A 24917-nucleotide genomic window follows, 5' to 3' on the forward strand; every position below is an offset into this window, starting at 1 on the left:
GCGCACGGCAGGGTTCGGAAGGGAAGGAGCGCCATTTGACTTTTTGAATGTAAAATTTGCTTGAATAATTAGCGGACGCCATGTTGCATTTGGGGAGCCCCTGATGTGCCTAAACAGTGGAAACCCCCCACAAGTGACACCATTTTGGAAAATACACCCCTCAAGGATTTTATCAAGGGGTATAGTGAACATTTTGAACCCAGAGGTACGACACAGAATTTGATGACATTAGGTCATCATATTGAATAAGTTGTCATTAGTCTTGAGCACAAGTGCTCGCTACTTGAGTTTGCATCGGGTACTCAGGTATGCACCATGTATCACAGGTGCTCAAGTAAAATGCTTGAGTCCCCGCCCGCATGTTTCACGGTTATTAGACACCCCAAAAAAAACATGCGCGAATCGCTCGTGCATGGCAGGCAATCCCCGCAAGTTTTTTTTTGCCGCGAAGCATATGGGGCGGAGACTCGAGCACCCGCGATACTCAATGCATACCCGAGCACCCGATGCAAACTGAAGTAGCGAGCACTTGCGTTCAACACTAGTTGCCATATCATCATCTTTCTTTCTTTTTTTTTTTTTTACTTTTGAAAAAAAAGCAACCCTAACCCCAACCCTAACCCTACCCTAGCCCAACCCTAACCCTACCCTAACCCAACCCTGACCCCCTAACATTAGCACAACCCTAACCCCAACCCCAGCCCTAGCGTTTACTTTTTACGCCGTTCCTAGTGCGGTATAAGTGATTAGACGACCTTATTCTTTGGGTCGGTGTGACTACAGAGATACCAGAATGATATCGGGTTTTTATGATTGACAGCTGTCACACACTAAAAGACCCATATTTTGTAAAATCTAGTTTTTGCATCGCCATATTTTGAGAGCTATAATTTTTCCATATTTTGGCCGACAGAGTCATGTGATGGCTTGTTTTTTGCGGGATGAGTTGACGTTTTTATTGGTGCCATTTTCAGGCACGTGACATTTTTTGATCGCTTTCTATTCCAGCTTTTGGGACGCAGAATAAGCAAAAACCAACAATTCAGGAATTGTGTTTTTTTTTATTTTTTTATTCTACTCCGCGTGTGGTAAAATTGATAAGGTAGCTTTATTCTTCGGGTCAGTACGTTTACAGCGGTACCACATTTATATTGTTTTTCTATGTTTTGGCGCTTTTACACAATAAAAGCTATTTTATAGAAAAAATTATTTTTTTGCATGGCTTTATTCTGAGAGCTATAACTTTTTTATTTTTTGGCTGATGGAGCTGTATGGCAGCTTGTTTTTTGTGGAACAAGATGACGTTTTCAGTGGTACCATTTTTATTTATATTCGTATTTTTGATCGTCTGTTATTCCATTTTTTGTTTGGCGGTATGATGATAAAGCATTGTTTTTTGCTTAGTTTTTTTTTTTTTTTTTTTTACCGTGTTCACTGAAGGGGTTAACTAGTGGGACAGTTTTATAGGTCAGGTCATTCCGGACGCGGCGATACCAAATATGTGTACTTTTATTGTTTTTTTTTTTTTTTTTCATAATAATATTTATTGATGGGTACATTATATTTTTATTTTTGGTGGATTATTTTATTTTATTTTTTTTAAAATATTTTTACAATTTTTTTTTTTAATTTTTTTTCACTTTCTGAGAGTTTTTTTTACTTTTTTACTTTGTCCCACTATGGGACTTTCACTTTTTTTATTCTGATCGCCTGCATAGCATAGGGATGGAGCACCATCCCTGTGCCATGCTGGCAGTCAGCGCTGCACAGTGAGAAGATTGTTTGGTCATGTACTGCGCATGACCAAAACATCTTCCTGCTGTCTGGTGACCCAGATGTTGTCATGACAACATTGGGTCGTCATGGCAACACCCGGGAAGCCGCGGCAGACAGCGCTGGAAGCCGGAAGAGGAGGTGAGTATTGCTATCACCTCCCCTTTGCCACCGCAATGCTGCGATCGACCTTGATCGCAGCATTGCGGGGGTTAATGTGCCGGGAGCAGTGCGGGACCGCTCCTTGCACATAGTACCGGGTGTCAGCTGTGACAATCAGCTGACACCCGGCGGCGATCGCGCCCGCACAGCCTGTGTGCGCGCGTGATCGCGATGACGTACTAATACGGGTCAGGCTCTTAAGTCCCAGGGCACAGACGCGTATTAGTACGTCATGGGCTTTAAAGGGGTTAAACATGCCCCATTTACGTTCACTATCCCCAGTTACCATGATATAGTCCCAGTCTACACAATTAAGTTCTTCCCTTAATTTGTTGAAATCAGCTTTCCTAAAGTTCCAGGTTTTTGCATTTTCTTTTTGAAATGCTTTATTGAATATTACATTGAAACTTACCATATTATGGTCACTGTTTCCCAAATGCTCCCGAACCTGTATATCTGAAACCGTATCCGGTCTACTTGACAGAACCAGATCCAGAAAATTACCTCCACTGGTCGGTTCATCTACCAGCTGAGAGAGGTAATTGTCCTGAACTGTGGATAAGAACTTGCAGCTTTTAGCACAACTGGACGATTCTGTGTCCTATTGGATATCTGGATAGTTAAAATCCCACATAATAAGTACCCTATTATTATTTGCTGCCTTTTTAATTTGTTCCGGTATTTTGTTCTCTACCAGTTCAGCTATATTAGGAGGCTTGTGACAAAACTCCAATTAAAAGCTTTCCATTATGGCCATCCCCATGTACATTAACCCAGACTGACTCTACATTGTCGCAGCTCCACACAATGTTGTCATTGACCACAGGTTTTAAGTTGGATCTTACGAAAATACACACCCTCCACCTTTTTTTGTCTTTCCTGTCCTTTCTAAATGTAGTATATGCCTCCATGTTTGTCACCCAGTCATGGCTTTCATCCAGCCAGGTTTCCGTAATACCCACCATATCATATTCCGAGACCGACATGAGAGTCTCCAGTTCAGCCATTTTGTTAGCGAGACTTCTTGCATTTGCCAGCAAACATTTAATACCATTAGCACATTTGTTACTCCTACTCAGCTCCCTACTTTCCTTGCATATCCCAGCCCCCCTAGATTTTCTATAACCCCTGCTGTCCCACTCTGTCTGTCTACTCTATCAACTTATTATCACGAATACCTTCCCTCCCCCCAGATCCTAGTTTAAAAGCATCTCCATCCGTCTGACCATTTTTTCCCCCAGCATAGCTGGACCCTCCCCATTGAGATGCAGCCCGTCCCTACTGTAGAACCTGTAGCCGACAGCGAAGTCGGCCCAGTTCACCATGAACCCAAACCCTTTCTTCCTGCACCAATTTCTGAACCACTTTTTTATCTCCCTAAGCTCTCGCTGTCTATCTAGTGACTCTCGTGGCACCAGCAGTATCTCTGAAAACACACCTTGGAGGTCCTGGCCTTCAGCTTCTCTCCTAGTTCCCTATAATAATTTTTAAGGACCTTCCACCTCCCTCTATCTTTGTCATTGGTACCGATGTGTACCATGACCGCTGGGTTTTCCCCAGCCCCACCCAACAATCTGTCTATCCGATCCGCAATATGTCGAACCCGAGCACCCGGCAGACAGCACACTGTTCGGCATTCATGGTTTCGGCGGCAGATGACTCTGTCTGTCCGCCTAATTATAGAGTCCCCTACCACCAACATCTGTCTAGCGTTTGCTGCACTCCTATTTCCCTCCCTCCTACAGCAGTCGTCTTCCTGGTTGCTAGGAGCAAAGTCCTGATGCAGTGATCCCAGCCCTGGGCTAACATTCCTAATATCAGCCAAACAGGCATATTTACTAGGTTTTGCCATATCAGGATTGGGCTCCCTGGCACTTTTCCCCCTACCCCTTCTTCTAACTGTTACCCAGCTACCTACTTGTGGGTCCTGATCTTCCCCACCTCCACCCTTCTCCAAACTCCTCTCCAGGTTTGCAATGCTCCTGAGTGTTGCTAGCTGCATATTTAGATCCAGTATCTGGGCTTCCAAACATGTAACTGACATTGAGTGCAGACATATTCACCCTCAAACGGCTGTTCAAGGCATGCATACATCTCACAAGACGCACACCTGGTAGCATTGTCCATGGAGCACATATTATAAGGGGATAAACAATACAAGTAAATTTAGAAAAACTAAATAAAAGGAAAGTAAGGAAAACATCAAACTATCCTCTTGCGTTAAACTATGTTATTGTGCACTTACCTGCCCCTCTGTACTTATGCCTCCTCTGGGACGCTCAATCAACCTCTACACGCTCAGCAGCCTCACTTTTTGATTTTTGACTTGTAGTCCTTGCAGTCAGCCCAGCACAGATGATCCTGTTAGGAGATTCTAAAACCAATCTCTCCCCCACCTCCATCATTGTTCTCCCTATCCCCATCATTGTCTCCCCCATCTCCATCATTGTTACCCCCACCTCCATCATTGTCCCCCCCATCTCCATCATCATTGTTTCCGCATCCCCATCATTGTCACCTCCCCCATCTCCATCATTGTCTCCCCCACCTCTATCGTTGTTCTCCCCCATTACCCCTCATTGTCCTGGACCTCTCCCCAGTGTATTAGTAAAAAAACAAACAAAAAAAAACAACACTCACCTCTCTGCTCGTTCCCCAGCATCATCGTCATTGCCGGAAACTTTATCTCTGACACAGGCCCGCGCTGCATGATGACGTCATCAAGCCGCACGTGCCTGTGTCAGGGAGAAAGCGCCGGATAGGAAGCAGAGGATGGATCTCCTCAGCTCCACTGTCATTTTCCTCCTGTCAGCAGCGGAGCTGGAGGGATCGGTCCCTACCCACCGCGTATGATGGGGGCTATCTGGCCATGGGCCCCCGGAGCCTCGGGCTTCCACACGCAGGCCAGATTGCCCTCATTATTAGTCGCCCTGCAAGGGCCCTCCTCTACCTCCGCGCCCCGGTGCAGCTGCATCGGCTTCACCGGCGGTATGTCCGCCCCTTTACAGGCGGCAGTACAGGGCCTTGACTAGATGTAGTGATCATGTGAAGCTCCGGAGATTTATTTCATGGGATATTTATGATGTTACATCGTCATCTTCTCCCCATTTAGGTCTCTACAATATCGGATCCTCTCAGTGGAGATCTTCTATATAAGAGAATTTTCCTGAGTGACCAGTCAAGGATGGATAGGGACAGGGACAAGATAGAGGAGAGGATATTACACCTCACTTTAGAGATCCTCCTCCAGCTTACTGGAGAGGTGAGAGATTCTGATGACGTCACATTACATCATTCTTATCTATGGGAATAACAGATAGACAGAACTGGAGAGGTGAGGAATCTGGAAATATCTGTAGTGAGATTTATTAATGTGTCTCTCCATAACCAGGATTACACAGTAGTGAAGAAGACCTCTAATGTGCACTGTCAAGCCCCGGTGTCTGAGAGATGGGGAAGATCCTTGAGCCCAATCACAGGGACTCCAACCCACTCCCTGATATATGAGGACATCAATGACCAGAAGATTCTAGAACTCACCTACAAGATGATTGAGCTACTGACTGGAGAGGTGGGAAGGCTGGGACATTATACAGTAACGCTATGAAGGGATCGGGGAGGTGACGGTATCCTTGTATGTGTCAGGTTCCTATGAGGTGTCAGGATGTCACCGTCTATTTCTCCACGGAGGAGTGGGAGTATTTAGAAGGTCACAAAGATCTGTACAAGGATGTCATGACGGAGGTTCCCCAGCCCCTCACATCACCAGGTAATAGACAGGACTAAATACACATGGTCTATAATTATCTGTAGGTAAAGAATGAATCAGTCGCTGTATGTGTTTCCTCCAGATCTATCCAGTAAGAGGACAACACCAGAGAGATGTCCCCATCCTCTTTTTCCACAGGACTGTAAACAAGAAGATACCAATGTTCCTCAGGATCATCAGGTAGACAGAGAGAAAGAAGGTGTCATGAAATCTTCCCTATGATATGTAGAAGGCTGTGAAGGACAAAAATAATTTTGGTGAGTCCCAAAAATAATTAAAATCCTCAATTTATTACAAAATAATTTAAAAGATCATACAGGTTGGGAATACATCTCAATGCGTTTTTGGCAAAAAGCCCTTATTCACTGAGATACTCAGTGAATACTCAGTGAATAAGGGCTTTTTGCCAGAAACGCATTGAGATGTATTCCCAACCTGTATGATCTTTTAAATTATTTTGTAATAAATTGAGGATTTTAATTATTTTTGGGCCTCACCAAAATTATTTTCTTACCAATTTAGTGGGGTTTTTATATGCAATAGTGTCAAAAGTCTACAGAGAATGGTGTGATTGAAGAAAGATATCAAATGATAGGAGATATTGTGGCCAGAAACAACTCTTTAAGTAGAATAGAGTTATTCTGAGGAACAGGTTGTGCACAGTCATCATTTAAGCTGAATACTGCGCTGGTGTCCCACTAATACAGCACTAATGCACACTTCCACCATTCAACAGATTGTATTTGAAGGCAGATGACTAATTCTAGTGCCATTATTGTTTTAAAGGGGTTTCCACGTGAACAAAATACATTTTAATCAATAGTGCTTGAATTAATAAGTTTCACAATTAAATGTTTCTGTGCTGAGATATTCTTAATTAAATGTGCCCCTGCTGTGTACTGTGTAATGTCTGTGTCTGACCATACAGGAACATGGTTTGATTATACCACATCTCCTGGGCAGGGGAGGAAACAAAAGAGAGTATACAGACAATTCTTTATGTAAGGTAAATTATTTAAAAACAGGCAGGGAAATGTTTTACCTCACAGAAAGAATCAGCTGGGGCGAAGCTGCTTCAGTTTAATTCTGGTCTATGTCTTCCGCAGGTGTCTTTGCTGGCAGCACCATCGTCATCCTTACTGTGGCTCTACCGCCTGTGTGTTTTACTTTGTCCAGTGAGGTGATTGAAAGAAGTGACATAAGATGTCAAAGCAATGTCCTCTTTTCATTGCTGTGCATAACTTTAAATTTATGGGGTGCTTTTGCTACCAGGACCATGACAGTGAGGATTTTTTTTGCTTTACAGGCTTTCACAGTCCTCAGTTCTGATAGAGGGTCATTAGGCACATCCATACACCCCCTGCGCCACCCGAGCAGTGACATCCAGCTGCTGCTCTCCCTCCCCCACAGCAGTGACACCCAGAGCCCCCATTGCCGGTATAATGACCGCCAAAACTTAATAACACTGAGGCATTATACCTAGAAACAGAGGTTCCCACCTTACCTAGCTTTGGAATTTTTGCATCAAGCACTCCCACCACATTACTGCCTACAGCTTCGAGCACCTCCTCTGATTGGCAGAATCCTATGCCAAGGCCAGTATATGCACACCCAGACCTGCTCTTCTATGTGGGCCTACTCACAAAAGTCACCATCAGGAGCTCTGCTCTTCAAAGCTGTTTTCTAAACATGGTGTTAATGTACCAAGCTGACAAACAGCCCCAAGCCACATATCATGGGCTCCCGAGTCACAGGTTGGGGAGATCTCTGCTATAGAGCATCTTTGGGCTGTTCAGAATATGTCAGGACTTCTTTCTAATTTGTGGCAGCTTCAGAAAGGTATCATGTCAGCATGAACCAATATTCCTGGTGTACAATGTCAACACCTAGTGGAATCTATGACACAACAAAGCATTCAGGTTCTTAAAGTCAAATTGAGGTCTAATAACATGTGTCTCTAATAATGTCGCAATTCAGTGTATGTTTTATACCTGGTGAAGATGACAGGATAAAGCTGATCATACACATTAGATGTTGTCTGGATCTTCTCACAATGTGGCCATTCAGTGTATGTTTTATATCTGGTGGAGATGACAGGATAAAGCTGATCATAGACAATAGATGTTGTCTGGATCTTCTCACAATGTGGCCATTCAGTGTATGTTTTATACTTGGTGGAGATGACAGTATAAAGCTGATCATAGACATTAGATGTTGTCTGGATCTTCTCCCAATGTGGCCATTCAGTGTATGTTTTATACTTGGTGGAGATGACAGGATAAAGCAGATCATAGACATTAGATGTTGTCTGGATCTTCTCCCAATGTGGCCATTCAGTGTATGTTTTATATTTGGTGGAGATGACAGGATAAAGCTGATCATAAACATTAGATGTTGTCTGGATCTTCTCCCAATGTGGCCATTCAGTGTATGTTTTATACTTGGTGGAGATGACAGGATAAAGCAGATCATAGACATTAGATGTTGTCTGGATCTTCTCCCAATGTGGCCATTCAGTGTATGTTTTATACTTGGTGGAGATGACAGGATAAAGCAGATCATAGACATTAGATGTTGTCTGGATCTTCTCCCAATGTGGCCATTCAGTGTATGTTTTATACTTGGTGGAGATGACAGGATAAAGCTGATCATAGATATTAGATGTTGTCTGGATCTTCTCACAATGTGGCCATTCAGTGTATGTTTTATACTTGGTGGAGATGACAGTATAAAGCTGATCATAGACATTAGATGTTGTCTGGATCTTCTCACAATGTGGCCATTCAGTGTATGTTTTATACTTGGTGGAGATGACAGGATAAAGCTGATCATAGACAATAGATGTTGTCTGGATATTCTCACAATGTGGCCATTCAGTGTATGTTTTATATCTGGTGGAGATGACAGGATAAAGCTGATCATAGACATTAGATGTTGTCTGGATCTTCTCACAATGTGGCCATTCAGTGTATGTTTTATATCTGGTGGAGATGACAGGATAAAGCAGATCATAGACATTAGATGTTGTCTGGATCTTCTCACAATGTGGCCATTCAGTGTATGTTTTATAGTTGGTGAAGATGACAGGATAAAGCTGATCGTAGTCATTATATGTTGTCTGGATCTTCTCACAGTTTTCTGGTTATGGAGAATTAGGAGCTAACAGGTTTCATTTATACAGGAAACCTGCATTTATGTGATAACTACTGCTGTCGTGTCAGTATTGGTAGCCATGTTCATTTATGATTTTCAATCTTATTTGAAATTACTTTAATTGACTTCTAAAATATTTTTGTAGAACAATATTAATTTCACAGAGACATATGTGAGGGGTGATGAGCGGTGTAAAGAGAAGATTCCTACAGATAACCGCACAGGTGAGTACTGACCACTAAATGCAGAGAAGATTCATAGAGTCTGATTTATTAAGATTAGTGATGAGCGAGCATGCTCGCCACTGCTCGGTACTCGTCCGAGCACCTCAGTATTGGAGATGCTCGCAGCTCGCCGAGTACTTTCGAGATGCTTGGGCGGGAGCTCGGGTCCCCGTCCTGCATGTTTGGCGCTATTTAGAGCACCAATCATGCCGGGATTGTCTGCCACTCACTGTAATGTCACAGCCATGGTGGTTGTGGCATTACAGTGATTTCCCAAATCGATGGCAACAGTGCTCACAGTGAAACATGAAAAGCCGTCAATTCAGCAGCGGAATACACCGGTACCCGACAATTTAGAACAGAAAGAATAGAGCATCACACATAGATTAGATAGATAGAAACATGTCAGTCACATATATATATAAGTACAGTGACAGTGTTGGTTACTGTACTTGTTATTTAGTGTTAAAATAAAGGATTTATTAAAAAAAAAAAATAATAGTGTTTTTGTCTCTTTAAAAAAGCCAGCCGGCAATTCATCAGCGGAATACACCGGTACCCGACAATTTAGAACAGAAAGAATAGAGCATCACACATAGATTAGATAGATAGAAACATGTAAGTCACATATATAATAAGTACAGTGACAGTGTTGGTTACTGTACTTGTCATTTAGTGTTAAAATAAAGGATTTATTAAAAAAAAAATTGGCGTGGGGTTCCCCGTAATTTTAGTCTCTAGCGAAGGTTAAGCAGACGGCTGGAGTAGATGTTTGAAACCTGGGAAGGGGGTAATACCCACGGAGCTTCCCAGGCTACTAATATCAGCCCCCAGCTGAATACCTAGCCTTTACTAGCTATTAAAATGGGGGACCCCCAAAAAAATTACGTGGGATCCCCCCTATTTTAATAGCTAGCAAAGGCTAGGCAGACAGCTGGGGACTGATATTAATAGTCCAGGAAGGGTGCCATGAATATTGGCCCCCTCCCAGGCTAGAAACACCAGCCGTCAGCCGCCTCAGAAATGGCGCATCCACAGGATGCGCCAATTCTGGCACTTAGCCTCGCTCTTCCCACGGCCCTGTAGCGGTGGCAGTGGGGTAATAGGGTTGGGGTTGATGTCAGCTTATAATGCCAGCTGACATCAAGCCCAGGTTAGTAATGGAGAGGCGTGCCATCCTTCAGAGACACTGAGGAGCGCAGGTATGCTTGCGCTCTGCAGTGTCTCTGAAGAATGACAAGCTGGATGGCAGAGTTCTGCTACCATCCAGCCTGCCATCTCAATGCGGTCCCAGCGTGGGAAAATTCTCCTGCTCAAGCGGTGACGTCATTTGCCGGTACCGCATGCGCAGGAGAATTCTCCCACCTGTCAGTGACGTGCATGAGGTGAGCTGAGTTCATTGGACATGAACTCGGCTCATCTGGATGCCGTCACAGCCAGACACTGAGGAGCTTCACTGAGGAGCTTCTCAGTGTCTGCAGCATGGCAAGCTGGATGGCAGCGTTCTGCTGCGATCCAGCCTGTCATGTCAATGTAGCAGAGCTGAAGCTGTCCTGGGAACCATGGAAAAGTAAGGATGAGGTTGGTTTATTATTTTACTTTTATTGCAGGAGATCGTTGGCTTCAGCTGGAATGGGCGTGACGGTAAGTAGAGTTTAATTTAGAACATTAAAGAATTGTGTCTTTATTTCAATTAAAGGACGACTTTATTCTGGATGTTTGTGTTTTTTTTTTAACTTTCACTATGGGGTTAGTAATGGGGGTGTCTTATTATGGGGTTAGTAATGGGGGTGTCTTATAGACGCCTCTCCATTACTAACCTGGGCTTGATGTCAGCTGGCATTATAAGCTGACATCAACCCTAACCCTATTACCCCACTGCCACCGCTACAGGGCAGTGGGAAGAGCGAGGCTAAGTGCCAGAATTGGCGCATCCTATGGATGCGCCATTTCTGGGGCGGCTGTCGGCTGGTGTTTCTAGCCTGGGAGGGGGCCAATATTCATGGCCCCCTTCCTGGGCTATTAATATCAGCCCCCAGCTGTCTGCCTAGCCTTTGCTAGCTATTAAATTAGGGGGGACCCCACGTCATTTTTTTTTTGTGGTCCCCCATTTTAATAGCTAGTAAAGGCTAGGTATTCAGCTGGGGGCTGATATTAGTAGCCTGGGAAGCTCCGTGGGTATTACCCCCTTCCCAGGCTTCAAACATCTGCCCCAGCCGTCTGCTTACCTCCGCTACAGACTAAAATTAAGGTGAACCCCACGCCAATTTTTTTTTTAATAAATCCTTTATTTTAACACTAAATAACAAGTACAGTAACCAACACTGTCACTGTACTTATTATATATGTGACTGACATGTTTCTATCTAATCTATGTGTGATGCTCTATTCTTTCGGTTCTAAATTGTCAGGTACCGGTGTATGCCGCTGATGAATTGCCGGCCGGCTTTTTTAAAGAGACGGGTGCATGAAAATCGGAGGGCACTAGTGTGTTCCAAGTGCCCTGCTATGTTTTTTATGCACCCTCCTATATACCCTGCCTGCCTGTCTGCCTATATATTCTGCCTGCCTGACATTTAATTGAGCACTGTTCCCATCGATTTGGGCAATTTTTGACCTTTTGCAGACCGCCGGGGGGGGACCGCCAGAAAAATGCTCGAGTTTCCCATAGACTTACATTGGGCTCGTTGCTCGGGTCGAGCACCCGAGTATTCCAATGTGCTCGACCCGAGCTTCGAGCACCCAAGCATTTTAGTGCTCGCTCATCACTAATTAAGATCTGTTATTCACGCCATTCTTAAACCCTTACCAACATATAACATACTGGTGCGTCATATGCTGGCTCCCTGACTTTGATACGGGTTCGCACGCCAAGATTGCATCTTTCCCGCCAGATGATGGCTGATTTAATCAATTCAATTTGTGTACCAGGAAACTTTTCCATTTCTCTATATTTCATGCCAATTAGCATTTAAATGATTGGATACAACAGCAACGGTCGAGAGTACCAACCTTTAAAGATTGTTAGATAGGTGACGAGAGATCAAGGCTCTGGACTTGAGCCATCAAACATGATCACTTATTAATACGTCTGTCAAATTATCACAGTACATATCAGGCTACAGAATATGTACACTGCTCAAAAAAATAAAGGGAACACTTAAACAATAGAATATAACTCCAAGTAAATCAAACTTCTGTGAAATCAAACTGTCCACTTAGGAAGCAACACTGATTGACAATCAATTTCACAAGCTGTTGTGGAATAGACAATAGATGGAAATTATTGGCATTTATCAAGACACACTCAATAAAGAAGTGGTTCTGCTGGTGAGGACCGCAGACCACATCTCAGTACCAATGCTTTCTGGCTGATATTTTGATCAGTTTTGAATATTGGTTGTGCTTTCACACTCGTGGTAGCATGAGACAGATTCTACAACCCACAGAAGTTGCTCAGGTAGTGCTGCTCAACCAGGATGGCACATCAATGCGAGCTGTGGCAAGAAGGTTTGCTGTATCTGTCAGCGTAGTGTCCAGAGGCTGGAGGCGCTACCAGGAGACAGGCCAGTACACCAGGAGACGTGGAGGGGGCCATAGGAGGGCAACAACCCAGCAGCTGGACCGCTACCTTCGCCTTTGTGTAAAGAGGAACAGGAGGAGCACTGCCAGAGCCCTGCAAAATGACCTCCAGCAGGCCACAAATGTGCATGTGTCTGCACAAACGGTTAGAAACCGACTCCATGAGGGTGGTTTAAGGGCCCGACGTCCACAGATGGGGGTTGTGCTCACAGCCCATCACAGTGCAGGACGCTTGGCATTTGCCACAAAACACCAGGATTGGCAAAGTCGCCACTGGTGCTCTGTGCTCTTCACAGATGAAAGCAGGTTCACACTTTGCACATGTAACAGACGTGACAGAGTCTGGAGATGCCGTGGAGAGCGATCTGCTGCCTGCAACATCCTTCAGCATGACCGGTTTGGCAGTGGGACAGTAATGGTGTGGGGTGGCATTTCTTTTGAGGGCCGCACAGCCCTCCATGTGCTCGCCAGAGGTAGCCTGACTGCCATTAGGTACTGAGATGAGATCCTCGGACCCCATGTGAGACCATATGCTGATGCGGTTGACCCTGGGTTCCTCCTAATGCAAGACAATGCCAGACCTCATGTGGCTGGTGTGTGTCAGCAGTTCCTGCAAGATGAAGCCATTGAAGCTATGGACTGGCCCGCCCGTTCCCCAGACCTGAATCTGATTGAGCTCATCTGGGACATCATGTCTCGTTCCATCCACCAATGTCACGTTGCACCACAGACTGTCCAGGAGTTGGCAGATGCTTTAGTCCAGGTCTGGGAGGAGATCCCACAGGAGACCATCCGCAACCTCATCAGGAGCATGCCCAGGCAGTGTATGGAGTTCATACAGGCACTTGAAAGCCACACACAATGCTGAGCCTCATTTTTGTTTTAAGAACATATACATCAAAGTTGGATCAGCCTGTAGTGTGTTTTTCCACTTTAATTTTGGGGATGACTCCAAATCCAGGCCTCCATTGGTTAATAAATGTGATTTCCATTGATGATTTCTGTGTGATTTTGTTGTCAGCACATTCAACTTTGTACAGAACAAAGTATTTAGTGAGAATATTTCATTAATTCAGATTTAGGATGTGTTGAGTGTTCCCTTTATTTTTTTGAGCAGTGTATAATGGAGCAATTAACTAATTAACTTAATTAAAGAGTTTCCCTACACTCTGGAGAAGAAACCAAGGTTTAGGGTATGTGCCCACGTAGCGTTTTACAAGCGTATTTGATGTGGAATTTCCGCAGCAGAAACACTTGTAAAACGCTTGGTAATCCGCACCCCATGGTCCCCAATGAGAATCTGCAAGTTCTATGCCCATGCTGCGGATTTTTCTGCAGCGTTTTTGATGCGCACAAAAATCCACAGCATGTCAATTAATTTTGCGTTTCCGCATGCGGAATTGCCTTTTCAATGCAATAAAAAACGCAAGGCAATTCCGCATGTCGAAAACGCGCGATAAACGCTTGCGAAATTCCGCATGCGTTTTTCCGGGAAAGGACATGCGGAAATGAAGCGCAAATTTTCCGCTTCATTTCCGCAACGTAGGCACATAGCCTTAACCCCTTTCTGACGTGCTCAGTAATAGTAGTCTTACTGACTTGGGCCTATTGGACCAGGTGCATACTATTACGTGCACTGCGATCGAGCCCGCACACAAGCGGTGCGGGGCGATTGCCGGGTGTCAGCTCATTCTCACCCGGTGTTATGTGCCAGGAGCGGTCCCGTACTGCTCCTGGCACATTAACCCCCGCAATGCTGCGATCAAAGTCGAGTGCCGGGTCCCGGTAGTTGTCATGGTGACCTGATGTCGTTATGACGTTATCCGGGTCACCAGGCATCTGGAAGTTACTTTGATCATGCGCAATTTCTGCCTGTGCTGCTGCATCTCTATGCTATGCAAGTGATTAGCCTGCAAAAAGTGAAATTCCCATAGTGGGACAAAGTGTAAAAGTAAAAAAAAAGTGTCAGAAAGTGAAAAAAAATCTATTTAAAAATATAGAAAAAAATAATCAAAAAAAATATATATATACTGTACCTATAAATAAATATTATTCTGAAAAACAACCAAACCAATAAAAGTACTGGTATTTGGTATTGCTGTGTCCGGAATGACCTGACCTATAAAACTATCCCACTAGTTAACCCCTTTAGTGAACATGGTAAAAAAAAATAAGCAGAAAATGATGCTTTATCATCATACTGCCAAACAAAAAATGGAGTAAAACGCAATCAAAAAAACAATGTAAATAAAAAATTGTACCGCTGAAAACGTCATCTTGTCCTGCTGAAAACGTCATCTTGTCCTGCAAAAAACAAGTCGCCATACAGCTCCATCAGCCAAAAAATAAAAAAGTGATAGCTCTCAGAATAAAGCGATATAAAACAAATAATTTTTTCTCTAAAATAGTTTTTTGTGTAAAAGCGCCAAAACATAAAAAAACTATATAAATGTGGTACCGCTGTAAAAGTACTGACACGACAAATAAAGCTACCTTATCAATTTTACCACATGTGAAACGGCATAAAAACAACCCCAAAAAACAATTCCTGAATTGTTGTTTTTTGTTTATTTTGCCTCCCAAAAATCGGAATAGAAAGCGATCAAAAAAAGTCACATGCCTGAAAAGGGTACCAATAAAAACGTCAACTTGTCCCTCAAAAAACAATCCCTCACATGACTCTGTCGGCCAAAATATGGAAAAATTATTGCAAAAACTAGTCTTTGCAAAAAAAAAGCGTCTTTTAGTGTGTGACAGCTGCCAAACATAAAAACCCGATATGAACCTGGTATCGCTGTAATTGCACCGACTCGAAGAATAAAGTCGTCTAATTACTTATACCACATAAGGAACGGCGTAAAAAATAAACTCTAGGGTTAAGGTTGTGTTAGGGTTAGGGTTGTTAGGAAAAAAAGTGATGACGATATGGCGACTAGTGTTGAGCGCAAGTGCTCACTATTTGAGTTTGCATCGGGTTCTCAGGTATGCACCGAGTATCGCGGATGCTCGAGTGACATGCTCAAGTCTCCGCCCCATATGCTTTGCGGCCGAAAAAACCTCACAGGGATTGCCTGTCATGCACGAGCGATCCGCGCATGTTTTTTTTTGGGTGTCTAACAACCGTGAAACATGCGGGGCAGGGACTCGAGCAGGTCACTCGAGCACCCGCGATACATGGTGCATACCCGAGTACCCAATGCAAACTCAAGTAGCGAGCACTTGCGCTCAAGACTAATGACAACTTATTCAATATGATGACCTAATGTTATCAAATTCAGTGTCATACCTCTGGGTTCAAAATGTTCACTATACACATATCCTACAATAAAGAAAGATAGAGGACATTTATACTGCACAAATGTCGAGAATGAGCGTTCCTAGGAACAGTGCAGTATAAACAGGCTGCTAATCACCTAACGAATGAGCAAAACGCTCGTTCAGTTAGTATAATGATCTTTCGGCAGGCTCAGAAGATCATCATTCTCAAATGCATATCATCATGCAAAAACAGGTTATGTGCTTCCGAGACCAATGGGTCAGCCTATGCACACATTACTGATCATTCTGGATGCATATTACATGTAGGCTGTCTAAACAGACTTTTTCACGACCGTTAATTAGCAATTATTTACCGATTGATGGTCGTGGAACACCGCAAATTTGATAATGTAATGTATTCACCATTGACTCTGAAGCGCTGTAGCGTTTCAAAGAAAAATATACTTTGATAGCCACCGGGGACGTAGCCGCTCTGTAGACTAGTCAGACAGGCGGTTCCTTGGCAGCTTCTCCCCGCACTCAGCCCTGGATTGGCAGGTCTCCACCTATACAGCTGTCAGATTCTCTTCAAAGGAACCTTCCTAAGATTAATTTTAAGTTAGCGTTTAGTGCTTCATCTGAGAGAATCTATGAATTGTATCCACCACAGATTACATACAGTTAATAACAGATCAGTTATTGTGTTATGACTATTCTTACCAGTAAAGTGAAGCAAACCACAACAAGCTTTGTGCTGGATTTAGTTTTTGAAAGGGATTTGAACTTCTCTGCAGTGAGTGAAAAACACCAAGGTTACTTACCGGTAGCCGTTTTTTCCTGAGCCCATGACAGCACACCTTGAGAGAGAGGATCCGCCCCACCAAGGACAGGAAACCGTCTGAAATAAAAGGGCGGTACCTCTCCCTCGCTTCAGTTGTTTACAGAGCATTGAGAGGACCTCCCTAAACAGGTTAGGCACATAACCAACACCACAATATACATATACACACCACCCCAAACAGTGCACACCAGGGTGTGAGAAACATAGAAAAAATAAGGGGGGGAAACTACGGGTGCTGTCATGGGCTCAGGAAAAACCGGCTACCGGTAAGTAACCTTGGTGTTTTCCCCTCCCCCATGACAGCACACCTTGAGATAATTTTGGAGAATTTATGAGCACCCTAGGGAGGGACCACCGCCTGAAGTACCCTTCTCCCAAAGGTGAGATCAGAAGAGGATAGATCCAACCAATAGTGCTTAAAGAAGGTGGATGGTGTAGACCAAGTAGCAGCCCTACATATCTGCTCGATCGAGACGTCTGCTCTCTCTGCCCAGGAGGTTGCAACGGCTCTGGTGGAATGAGCCCTCACATTGTCCGGGGCTGGAACCCCTGTGGACGTATAGGCTAAGCAAATGGCCTCCCTGAGCCACCTAGAGATGGTACCCTTGGACACCCCGTGACCTTTCCTACACCCTTGAAAGGCCAGGAACAGAGAACCGTCTTTCCTCCACAGACTAGTCATGTGAATGTACTGTAGCAGGGACCTCCTAACATCTAGGCTATGGAACCTGACTTCCCCTGGGTTCTTGGGATTGCTGCAGAACGAGGGTAGCACAATCTCCTGACTACGGTGAAATCTAGATACCACCTTGGGAAGGTATGCTGGATCTGGCCGCAAGGTGACCCTATCCTCAAAGATTTGTGTGTAAGGAGGATTAACCGAAAGGGCCTGCAGATCACCCACCCTACGGGCTGACGTTAAGGCCACTAGGAGGATGGTCTTAAGGGTGAGAATTTTTGGAGAAACCTTGTGTAGAGGTTCAAATGGTTCACTAGTAAGAGCGTTCAAGACTAAGTTCAGGTCCCAAGGAGGAACACCCAAGGATCTAACCGGTCCTGCTCTGGCACAGGACTTGATAAACCTCGAGATCCACCTATTCCCAGCCAGATTACAATTGTAGAGTGCTCCCAAAGCTGAAACTTGAACCTTAAGGGTCCCTGTAGCTAGACCCAGGTCCCGCCCCTTTTGCAGAAATTCCAGGATCCCTCTGATCGGAGGTTTGCTCGATAGCGGGATATCTATATACTCTAGGAATTTACCACAAACCCTGCTATAAATCTTAGTTGTAATTGGTTTTCTGCTCCCCAATAAAGTAGAAACTAAGCCTGGTGAAAACCCCTTGCTACTCAATAGCGACCTCTCAAATTCCATGCTGAAAGATGGAACCCCCTGGCCTGGGCATGGAATACTGGTCCCTGCATGAGAAGGTCCGGCCTCTCTGGTAGAATCCAGGGATCTGACACCGACATTAGCCGAAGCAGAGAGAACCAAGGCCTCTTGGGCCAAAAAGGGGCTATCAAAATCACCCTGGCGCCTTCCTCCCGGATCTTCCTCACCACTACTGGAATCATCACTAATGGCGGAAAGGCATAGGCCTTCCTGAACCCCCAAGGAATCTGGAGGGCATCTACGGCATGGGGATTTTCTGCCGGATTTAGGGAGCAAAATCTCTGCACCTTTCTGTTTGCCCTTGTGGCGAACAGGTCTATGTCTGGCTGCCCCCATAACTGGACAATCTGATGGAAGACCTCCGGGTTCAACCCCCACTCCCCCTGTCTTAGGGTATGGCGGCTTAGAAAATCTGCTTTCACGTTTTCTATCCCCTTTATGTGAAGGGCGCTGAGGGATAGGAGGTTTCGCTCTGCTAGACCAAGGATCCTGTCTGCCACCACCATCAGAGGGCGTGACCTTGTCCCTCCTTGGTGATTCACATAGGCTACTGCTGTCCGGTTGTCGGACCTGACCTGGACATGGTGATTTTGGATGTGAGGGAGGAAGCCCCTGAGGGATCTTTCTACGGCCCAAAGCTCCTTTAAGTTTGAGGATGCTCCCCCCTCGTGGTAAGCCCAGTGACCCTGTATTGCGAGTTCTGCCAGATGACCCCCCCATCCGGAACTGCTTGCGTCGGTCGTAATTACCCGATCTACTGGTCTGGACCATTGAACGCCTGCGGTTAGATTTCCCCTGACTGTCCACCACGAAAGGGAATCTACTACTTGTGGGGAGAGAGAGAGCCTGCCTTCTAAATGCCCGTTGCAGGACCTCTGTGCTGACAGGACCTCCCACTGAAGCCGCCTCATATGCCCCTGGGCCCACATTACTGCTGGGAGACAGGCCGTCATAGAACCCAGGAGGGACATTGCCTCTCTCAGAGACATCTCTGGAGCTTGAATGGCCTTCGAGACTAATGCAATCAACCTGCAGATTTTGTCCTCTGGGAGGAAGCAGGTTTGGCGACGAGAGTCTAGGATTAGACCCAGAAAGGTCTGAGTCCTGGAGGGGGTTAGTCTTGATTTTTGGAAATTTACTAACCACCCCAGCTGATGCAACACTTCCGTGACCACTAGGAGCTGACTGGAGCAGTGGGCTTCTGTTTTCCCTATTATCAAGAAGTCGTCTAAATATGGCACGATCACTACATTCTTGATCCGTAGGAAGGCTGTCACTTCTGCTATTAGTTTCGTAAATATTCTCGGGGCAATGGAGAGGCCAAAGGGTAGGGCAGCAAACTGAAAATGCCTCAGCTTCCCTTGAATAAACAGGGCTACTCTCAGATACTTCTGATACTCCGGATGGATTGGGACGTGATAATATGCGTCGTTCAAGTCTATTACAGCCATAAAGCAGTTGCGATGTAAGAGCTTCACTGCCGAGCTTACTGACTCCATCTTGAAAGTCTGGTTTTCTACTACTTGGTTCAGACTCCTGAGGTTGATGATGGTCCTTAAGGACCCGTTTGTTTTTTTTATCATGAATAGTGGGGAATAGAACCCCCTCCCTCTCTGTGTTGCTGGTACTTCGAGAAGGACCTGCTTTCCTACTAACTCTAACACTTCTGTTTCCAGGGCTAATTGTTCTTCCTGGACCTTTCGTAGGGGGGTAACCACAAAGGTCCGCCAGGGGGTCTGGCTGAACCGGATCTTCAGGCCCCCACTGATAATTTTCAGAATCCAGGGGTTTGCTGTTATCGCATCCCAAGCTGGAAGAAAGTGGGAAAGCCTTCCACCCACTTCCAGCCTGGCGTCATTGGGAGGATCTCTTCGAACTCGAGGATGGTCCTCCAAACATGTAGCCCGATTCTTTTTTGGACTTGGCTTCCCATTTCTTTTTGTCTCCCGGAGGACGACCCCGGTTAAATTTTCTCCTCCGAAAACTAAATCTTCTTGGTTCCCCCGAAAATCCCGGGAACCCTTTGGTTTTATCGCCTGCTTTTTCCAACAGGTCTTCTAACTTTTGGCCAAACAGGAGTCTACCATCACATGGGAGGGAGTACAGTTTCTGTTTCGAAGGTAGGTCGCCTGGGCAACCTTTGAGCCACAAGGCCCGCCTGGCTGCGTTGGATAGTCCCGCTGACAGTCTGACCGAGTCAGCTGAAGAGTCGGCCAGGAAGGCCGATGCTGTTTGTATTAGAGGTAGCTCTGCAAGTATTGCCTGTCTGGAGACCTTTTTATCTTTAAGCTGGTCTTCCAGCTGTTGGAGCCACACCATCAAGGACCTCGCCACACAGGTGCTAGCCACCGCTGGTTTTAGGCCACCTGCCGCCGCCTCCCACGTGTGGCGCAGGAAGGAGTCAGCTCTTTTATCCAGGGCATCTTTTAGGACGCCAGAGTCCTCCAAGGGCAGGGAAGATCTTTTCAATGACCTTGCCACAGTCCCGTCTACCTTGGGGATCTTATCCCAAGGTTCCGCATCCTTCTCTTCGAAGGGGTACCTTCTTTTGGAGAAGGAGGGTAAAGCCCCTGATCTCTCAGGTCTCCTCCACTCCCGGTCAATGAGGCCCTGAATCTTACTGTTAACCGGAAATGAGCGTCTCTTCTTCTCTCCGAAGCCCGCAAACATGATGTCCTCCCGGGATTTAGATGCTCTCTCTTCCTCCAGACCCATGGTTGATCTTACTGCCCTAACCAGTCTGTCTGTATTCTCAATGGGGAAGCAGGGTCTACCGCCCCCCGATGAGGAAGAGGACGATGAATCCCACTGCTCCTCGGACTGGGAGGAATCAGAGACGGGGGAAACCTCTCTACGGGGCCTTTTCTTCCCTCTAAGGAACCCTTTCAGGGACCCCTGAACTTCTGCATGTACTATGGACTTTAAATCTGCAGCAAAATCCCGGGAATTCTCAGCTATGGTTTTGGTCACACAGCCCTGGCAAAGTGGTTTCTGCCACTCTACTGAGAGAGAAGCTTGGCAAAGGGCACACATTCTATGCTTTTGCTTGGCACTACTCTTCTTAGGCTCCTAAAAAAAGGAAGCACATAAGAGACTTCCCGTTATTAACCAGTGACATTCACGAAGCTCACTCACCCTCGGAGGTCACAAACGGGTACTGGATTCGGAGGCTGTCGCGGAACCGATGATTCCATTCTGGATGGTCCCGAGGCACTCGAAGCCTTACTCCTGCGGCTGCCACTACGATTACTCGAGCGGCTGTCTGTATACGATGCATCCCTCTGCTTTTTCTGTTGCTGAGGTGGGGGGGTAAGCTGCTGCTGCTCCTGGCTATCTGGATCAGCCATGTCTCAGAAGCGCACCACGCTTCCAGGATAGCTCCCCCCCTTAAATATAGGGCCATCCAGCATCCTCCGGTCTGTGGGCCCTCCCCCTTCCTCAGGCCGGAGCTCCTTTGAAAAAAAAAAACTGGCCTGGGACGCTCCGATGGGCGCCGCCATCTTGGATCGGCGCCGCCTCCTGACGTCACCCAGCGCGCCGCTCCCAGCGTGCCCTGCGCCGTGACGTCAGGCGCGTCACACCCGGAAGCGTTCCACACTGCAGGGGGAGGACGGCGCCGCGGTCTCCGGGAGGACAGAGCCTGCCTCACCGCGTGCGCCCCGCTCGGCGCAGAGACCCCAGGGGAAGCTGCGGACGGCGCTTCTGGGATACTGAACCCGGTGCACAGGCCAGTGCCCGCTCTTCCACACCGGGACAGCCCCAGGTAAGTCTTCTTTCTTCCAGACAGGTTCCCCATCAAGGACAGGAAACCAACTGAAGCGAGGGAGAGGTACCGCCCTTTTATTTCAGACGGTTTCCTGTCCTTGGTGGGGCGGATCCTCTCTCTCAAGGTGTGCTGTCATGGGGGAGGGGAAAATATTTCATTTTTTGGCAGATGACTATAACAGGAACTCAGAGGGACAATTTAAAGCAGATTACCATTACATCACACCTAATACCTATGAAGATCATGCCATTACACCAGATATGACTTCAGTCCTCCTCAGTGAAGATCTACCATCTGATCCTTTTGAACCGGTTCCAGCTACTGAATTGTCACAGACTGTTAAGAAAAATAAAAATAACAGAAGTGATTGTACACATCAAAGAGTCCAGACACAAAAGAAGACATATCCATGTTCAGAATGTGGGAAAAGTTTTAACTATAAATCTGTATTGGTTACTCATCAGAGAATTCACAAAGGGATGAAGCCATTTTCATGTTCAGAATGTGGGAAATGTTGCTCCAAGAAATCTGATCTTGTTAAGAGAATTCACACAGGGGAGAAACCTTTTTCCTGTCCAGAATGTGGGAAATTTTTTACAAAGAAATCAAATCTTGTTGCTCATTGGAGAATTCACACAGGGGAGAAACCATTTTCATGTTCAGAATGTGGTAAATGTTTTACAGATAAATCAAATCTTGTTGCACATAAGAGAATTCATACGGGGAAGAAGCCATACTCATGTTCATAATGTGGTAAATGTTTTAACCAGAGATCAATTCTTGTTGCACATCTGAGAACTCACACAGGGGAGAAGCCATTTCCATGTACTACATGTGGAATGTGTTTAAGGCTATGTGCCCACGTTGCATTTATGAAGCAGAAAATTTCTGCTCCATAAATGCAAGTCCTCTCCCGGAAAAACGCATGCGGAATTCCGCACGCGTTTATCGCGCATTTTTTGCGCGTTTATCACGCGTTTTCCACATGCGGAATTGCCTTGCGTTTTTTATGCATTGGACAAAGGCAATTCCGCTTGCGGAAACGCAAAATTAAATGACATGCTGCGGATTTTTGAACGCGGCATAAACGCTGCGGAAAAATCTGCAGCATGTGCATAGAACTTGCGGAATCCCATTGGGGACCATGGGGTGCGGATATACATGCGTTTTTCAAGCGTTTACGCTGCGGAAATTCCGCAGCATATACGCTTGAAAAATGCTACGTGGGCACACAGCCTTAGACAGAAATCAAATCTAATTGCACATCAGAGAATTCACACAGGGGAGAAGCCATTTTTGTGTTCAGAATGTGGGAAATGTTTTGCAGCAAAATCAAAACTCGTTGCGCATCATAAAATTCATACATAGGAAAAGTTATTTTTATATCCAAATTGTGGAAAATGTTGTTTTAAGAAATCTGATCTTGCTAAACATCAGATAATTCACGCAGGGAAAAAGCAATTTTCATGTTTCGAATGTGGTAAAATATTTTGTCGTAAAATAAAATCTTTTTACTCATCTGAAATTTCACAAGTGGAGAAGCCTTTTTCGTGTTCAGAATGTGGGAAACGTTTTAACCAAAAATCAATACTTGTTACACATCAAAGAATTCACACAGGGGAGAAGCCATTTTCTTGTTCAGAATGTAGGTAAAGTTTTACAGAAAAAAATCACATCTTGTCATAGAATCCAGGCACTTTGAGATTTTTAATGAGGGATTATTTTTATAAAGTCAGAGGTCAGCTTTTGTTATACAACACAGAACACACATAAGATAAAAGCTATCTTCATGTTTAGAATTTGGGTGATAAAGTCAAATGCCAAGAGAGGTAGCCATTACCGAGCTGCTGTCTGTTTACACTCTGGCACTTTACAGTAAAACAGTGTCCCTGTCCAGTGTGCTGTCAGGTGTGTGGGTGCATCATACTCACTTGTAGGCTGTACACCTCCGCTGTCACGAGGCCTCAGGAGCACACAATTCAGGGGACACCAAGTTCATTGCAACAAGTAAACATTTACTGGTCAGTTTAAGTTTATCAGGTTGTAACATGTGGGAGAGGGCACAACACTTCATATTTCTTACTTCCTTAGTACAACGCATCCTCAGCCCTACCACTTGTTCGTCTTGGACTATCCCCAAGTCCACTGACTCCCGTCAGCCTCAGGGATTTCCTGTCCACTTGAAAAGCGAACCTGGGATCCACTACCTTCCATCTACATGGGTCCCTGTCCATCTTCCACTGTACGCCAGAGGACACAATGAGCTGGTAACCCCTATGCCAGACCTTGGCTCCGAATGTGACAGGGGCGTCCGCTTGGGATTCCAGTATGGCTTCCCACTGCTTTGAACAACTGGTGCATGCTGGCCTTAGCAGCACACTGTTCTTGAACTTAACCTTCTCTATCTGAGTTGTTACCAGGAAGTGTCCCCTTTTTACCAACACTAGCTCACACCCACTCTGGGCTAGTTCTATACATTAACTGTATCTTCTTCTACCATCAATGTACACTAAGCATCTTATCACTGTCTTGTGTCTATATCGAATCCTGTGCTTACCCTGCACTATACACTACTCACATTGGACATAAACACTTTAGTTATGCGCTGTACATTACCATTACACAAGATAAAAGACGCACATTACCATTCACATTTCATGTAAAACCGTATGACACTGCACACATAGCGCGATTGTTGTTTTCAGGGGTAAGAACGCAGCAGAACAGTCCACCACTCTTACTAGTGTTTGGTTAGTGTGTCAGTATTTACCATTAGAATTTGGTCAGCATTTTTTCACGGGTGGGTGTGGGCCAACTGCACCACGAGTCCTTCTTAAGGCCCCGTCACACTAAGCGAGATCGCTAGCGAGATCGCTGCTGAGTCACAAGTTTTGTGACGCAACAGCGACCTCAGTAGCGATCTCGCTACGTTTGACACGTAGCAGTGACCAGGCCCCTGCTGTGAGAACGCTGTTCGTGTCGGAATGGTCTGGACCTTT

General features: G+C 45.4%; 2 protein-coding genes across 8 annotated transcripts in view; one reads left to right on the forward strand and one right to left on the reverse strand.

Annotated features, from left to right (window-relative positions):
• LOC141271971 (uncharacterized) overlaps nt 1–24917 on the reverse strand; it is a 352339-nt gene that overhangs the window by 139655 nt on the left and 187767 nt on the right. The gene's annotated exons all lie outside the window — the stretch shown is intronic.
• Nucleotides 1–24917, forward strand: part of LOC141272032 (gastrula zinc finger protein XlCGF66.1-like) — a 46159-nt gene that overhangs the window by 10203 nt on the left and 11039 nt on the right. For 3 of the 7 annotated variants that reach the window (XM_073682318.1, XM_073682317.1, XM_073682319.1), the window contains exons 3-7: nt 5048–5197; nt 5327–5506; nt 5581–5704; nt 5787–5884; nt 22087–22321. In XM_073682318.1, the coding sequence (XP_073538419.1) occupies nt 5120–5197; nt 5327–5506; nt 5581–5704; nt 5787–5884; nt 22087–22182 (576 nt within the window). In that variant the 5' untranslated portion in view covers nt 5048–5119 and the 3' untranslated portion in view covers nt 22183–22321. The other 4 variants (XM_073682320.1, XM_073682321.1, XM_073682322.1 and 1 more) reach the window with 4 other exon arrangements.

This window comes from Phyllobates terribilis, unplaced genomic scaffold (genome assembly GCF_046119375.1).
Source record: "Phyllobates terribilis strain yellow unplaced genomic scaffold, ASM4611937v1 Scaffold_5__5_contigs__length_657084704, whole genome shotgun sequence".
Taxonomy (NCBI): Eukaryota; Metazoa; Chordata; class Amphibia; order Anura; family Dendrobatidae; genus Phyllobates; species Phyllobates terribilis.